At 47.2% G+C, this 4,908-nt stretch overlaps 1 protein-coding gene across 1 annotated transcript; it reads left to right on the top strand.

Annotated features, from left to right (window-relative positions):
- Window positions 1-657, top strand: LOC128723778 (uncharacterized). Its single transcript, XM_053817543.1, has 2 exons — window positions 1-292; window positions 374-657. The coding sequence occupies exons 1-2, from the start codon at window positions 1-3 to the stop codon at window positions 655-657; spliced, it is 576 nt and encodes a 191-aa protein (XP_053673518.1).
- Window positions 658-4,908: the final 4,251 nt, after the last annotated feature.

The raw sequence follows: 4,908 nt of genomic DNA on the forward strand, positions 1-4,908 counted from the left end.
ATGAGCCTAATTGCGACGTGTATCCTTTGCAAAGCCCAGCTACCGTTCGAGAGCTCTAACACGTGGATACTGATACGCCATCTGCTCGAAAGCCATCCCATGGAAACGTGTGCGCCCGAGGCAGAAGAAGACTCCATCACCATGCCGCTGCCAACGTGTAACCGAAATACACCCCGTAAAGGACGCGATTGTCACCCCGAGACAAACCCCTTGCTGGGGGAGCAAACGTCTAAAATTCAGTGCTCAACCAAACAGTCTAGCAGCGGGAGAAAAATCGCCTACAAAACAACCGGTAGAGTGTGCTGATCGTGTAAGGCTGTTGGGGCGTTTTATTTCTGTTTGCTAATTATCTCATTTATCTATTTGCCCGCAGTGGCCCAATGGAGACCGGCCCGATTTCGTGTGAAGTGCCCCAAATGCGCTGGAAGGTTTTTTCCAACAATTCGTGTTGCATCGAGCCGCATCTCGAATGGCTTCGGGGCAGCCTGCATCCTTTCATGCTGGCCGTTCTGCTTCCTGCCTGCGTTGTTCACAAACCCCGTCAAGCACCATTTGCACTGCTCGAACTGCAATGCGTTCCTGGGGCTGTACGATGCTCAGCATGATTGTTTGGATAAATCGGCGAGTAAACTAAACAAAACCACCGATGCTCGCTAGGTCCCACTAATGGCTCGTTTCGAGGCCTAAAGGGTTGAAATTTGTTGGTTTAAAGCATGTAATGTAGCATTTAATTTCGGTGGCTCTCTATGTAGTTTTAGCACAACATATTTGGTACTAAAAATTAAAAAAATATTAACACTATTACTAAACAGATGGTTTTTGTATATAATTTTGTCCAAAGCATGCTCTCATAGTTCCCACGCGGCGAGTGAGACAGCTAGCTATCTCACTCTGTCGGTTTCTCGCTCGCTCAGCCACCCCTATTTCACAGGGTGGCTGTTAAAGGTAAAATTTTAGGGGTTTGTTTAATTTATATGTATTTCAAGCGAAATGAAACGTTTAAATAACGAGAAAAATAACATATATAAAACCTTTTGAAAATAATACTTTTGTATGTTTTGAATTATTCAATCTTCTTGGTCACCTACGAACATAAAATCGAAATCGTTTACTTACCATATGAACCAAAACACCTCGTAAATCATTCTCTCCTGAATTCTTTAGCGTCTTTTTTCTCAAATCGTTAACATTTCTTCAAAACCATGTCTATATAAAATATTTATTTAATATCAAGAGCTAGTCTATCCGCAAAATTTGGCAAAACGTTAGTCCATTTTGTATTTCTATTGCTAAGCTAATCATCATTTGCATGTCCTCTCGCCCATAAAATACTTCCTCTTACGATAACTGCCTTTCTCTTCGTCACAACGAAGCATCGAGGTTAAGCTTGACATCCATTGCGATCAAATCATGCAGAACAGGCCACCACTTGCATAAAACTGCAATCCGAGTACCGGCGCGAGGTGTTCGTGTGTTTGTTTTAATTATTTACCCCTTTTTTTTCTAAATCAAGAACTAGTTCTAGCCATAATTCGGTACAAGGCTGGTCATTGATCGGTTGCTCACGAGCAGCAAATGTAAACCAACGCCATTAGAATGGCACTGCGGACTTTCCGGCGCTCGCCTACCCGGCGAGAGACATCAACGCCACCGGACGCAACGAACCGGCCCACTGCGGAATGTAACGTGAAGCGCACAATGTACGCTTTGAAAGGCTCTTATGGAAAAGCTCGCTGGTAAAAGCTTTTAGAAATTCAAAAGAATTCTGAGCACTCGAAACATTTGAAACCAAATTCAACGAACATTTGAGCATGGTTGATTAGACTGGTTTAAAAATTATTCCACCTAACGAAAACACTATCGTTATGTAAAGATTGAAATCAATTTTTTCCGACACTTTTCGCACGATCAACGGTATCTTGTAGGAATACGAAACCACAACCCACACCGATAGAGAAACCCGGACGATCGATGCCCGAAAGCGAGAGTGCAAGTGCAAATTTCGTCCAACCACGCGAGTGGCCGATTGTGACCCCCTCCGGGGAACCTGTTTTCCGAGTGAACCGTTACACCGGTCCCGAAAGCTGCCCGCGTCGGTAGCAACCAGTTCGAACATCGAAGCCTTTCCGTTGCCATTACGGGACACCGACGCTCTGTCACTCCCCGGTGAGGCGCACGCGTGACCTCGAGCCGGCTTGCAGGCCGGCCATGCGCGATGGATCAACCGATCGATCGAGATGCAGCCGATTATGCAACGCGCGGCATCACCGTCAAGATCAAGCCGATTTCGCAATCGAAGCCCGACGGTGCGGTCGTCACGGTCAGCAAAATGGACGGGAAAATCGCTAACCCTGAGGTTCTAACCTGGGCCTTTTGAAAACAGCTTGCGAAGGTGTTCTAGAAGCGACCGATCGCACGCGGGATAGCTAATGGGAAAATATCGCTTCCAGTCGCTTACAATGTGAGAAGATCTGGACGCGACCATAATCAATTTTAATTCTCCTCCACTCGATCGTACATGCATGTGTAATGCTTCGTACTTCGAGTACAAGTGTAAAATGGGTGATAAAATTAACATTTATTCTCACACAAAACCACGTCAATTCCGATTGTTTTGTCTCATTTTTTGGCATTCCATTACCACCGTCATGGCATGCGCGTTTTGTTATTGCTTCCTCATGTTGGATTGCGAATCGCAAGTATTTTTTTTCACGCTAAATGTACAAAAAAACTCAACCGTCACAAGCAAACCCACTTCAAATTTTGCTAACGGTCGAGACCTTGGCGGGATGGCGTATTCGGTGAGAGAAGCGGTCAAAATCGGTCGATTAAAAAGAAACCCCCTATCCGTGGAACAGAGTACGAATTGTCGTTTCATGCTAGCTTCGGGCAAAAAAAAAACAACAACCCCCCTATTGACGGGTTTAACAATCGACCGATTATTTACCGCCAGTTTTGTGCCCTGTTCTGACGAGAAATAATAAACAAAAAATACCACCGATAATGCCACACGAAACCGCCCATTGTGACGCATTAGCCGTGTCGTCGGAAGCTTTCCGCAGTGGAAATTCGTAACACCCGATCGCTTGCTATTGTGTCGCGGCAAACGGCGTACCGTCAGCTTCCGCGAGCTGAGCAGCCAGATTATTACGAAAGACGCGATAATAAGACCGCCCCGACAAGATGCCTTATGGGATGGGGTCGGTGGCACTGGACGGGATAACCCTACACACTTGAAAAGCGCACAGAGCGACACGTGTGACGTCAAACAGCCAGCAACGGCCCCAGCATCAACCACCCTGTTGATAAGTGTTTGTGCGCCCGTCGCGTAACGCAACCGTAGGCTTTCTTCAGCGTCGGATGTTGATTCATCACCGAATCGATCTTAAAATAGATGACCACGCGAGGCAACGTGAGATATTCTCGTGCCACGCCAACCTCCGGGCGCTGGGAAATTTAATCCTCCGTCGGAGTACATTTAATCATCCTATCAGCGTGACGTCGCGCAAACACGCGCTCGGTGCCTTGACCTGATGCTCCACATTCGGTGCCATGGAGACCGCAAGCAATTAGCGACTTGGTGCTTCCAGAACGGTAACTATATCCGCTTCCAACGGATTGTGGTGCGGTTACATCGGTTACTGGGACGCCCCCAAAATCGAGAAAGACGTATTTAAACCGTTAAGCAAACGCGGCATGACCTCGAAGGAACCGTTCGCATGCCGGCCTCCCATTTAAAGTCCGTTGGCAAGCTTCGAACCAAAACAAAAACATGCCACCCGATCCCACCCAGCGGGGTGGTGTAATGAAATCACAATCACACTCTGGTCCGAAAATGCACCGCTCAAAAACATACCACCGATACGATCGCCAAATCACACGCGATATAAATGAAACGGAAAATGCTCGCACGTACGTGCACACGTGGTTTCGCCAACGGTGGTTCAATTTTCTAAATGGCCACCCGCCCAGTGAGAGCGCAAGAGAGGTAAAGTGTGTAATTTGCCACACCTCGCACGCCATGTTGACCACCATTGATTTCCTTCCGGATGAACGGTGGTGTTTCCGTTTCCATGCACACACACGGCATGGTTGTCATTCGAAGCAGGCGCATACTTTTCCACCGTTGACAGGTGCTCGGCTTGCTGCGATGGTTACACACGGGTTCAGACAATTGTTGAATGGTGCGCAGGAGGGAAAACTAAACGAAGAAAGGAAAGAAAACCGCATTTTTCCCCACACCACAACGCGACAAACGATCACACTGAAGCGCGTTATCAGAGCACTTGAAACGAATTGCCACGCCACATTGTTTTGTTGTGAAATTGTCCACTTTTAAGGGTGTCGTCGTGGTTTTTTTTTGTTTTTCTTACCGCTTAGTAGATAATGGATGAATAACGCACGTAGCGGAAGCGTGAGTCATGCGTTCATTTATAATATGGTAAAAAAAACCGAGCACTTTGATTTGAAAATATATGCTTAGCTTTTTGCTGCCACGAATCGTACACTCGTAAACTGATATGAATAGTCGCGTTCATATCAGTTCGAATTCAACTAGCTAGATTCCATGTGCTCGCTTTTTTTCCTATCTCCTCCCCAAACGAAGTCTGTTCCAGCTTCAACGGAAAAGCACCCCCGACACGTGTTCTGCTGGGGGTTGTGATGAAACTTGTTCTTCCAGCGGGAGACCACACTGAAGCAAACAAACAATCCAACCCCCTCGTGGAGCCATCTCGACCGCCTTCCGCCTGAAGTCCTGACCAGTGACGGGGTGCGAGCATAACTACCACCTCCAACCAACACAACCGCGTGGTTCGTACCCACACCACAAAACCGAACCCGAACGACGTCTAAAAACCGACCCGCGTCAGCTGCCGGGGTGGCTTTATCGCGCCTTTCATTGGACGG

This window comes from Anopheles nili, chromosome 3 (assembly GCF_943737925.1).
Source record: "Anopheles nili chromosome 3, idAnoNiliSN_F5_01, whole genome shotgun sequence".
In the NCBI taxonomy this organism is placed as follows: Eukaryota; Metazoa; Arthropoda; class Insecta; order Diptera; family Culicidae; genus Anopheles; species Anopheles nili.

Excerpts from the sequence above, each read along its gene's own strand:
- LOC128723778 (XM_053817543.1), top strand. The coding sequence starts at position 1 with ATGAGCCTAATTGCGACGTGTATCCTTTGCAAAGCCCAGCTACCGTTC. Across the intron at positions 293-373 it reads AATCGCCTACAAAACAACCG|TGGCCCAATGGAGACCGGCC; the intron begins GTAGAGTGTGCT and ends ATTTGCCCGCAG.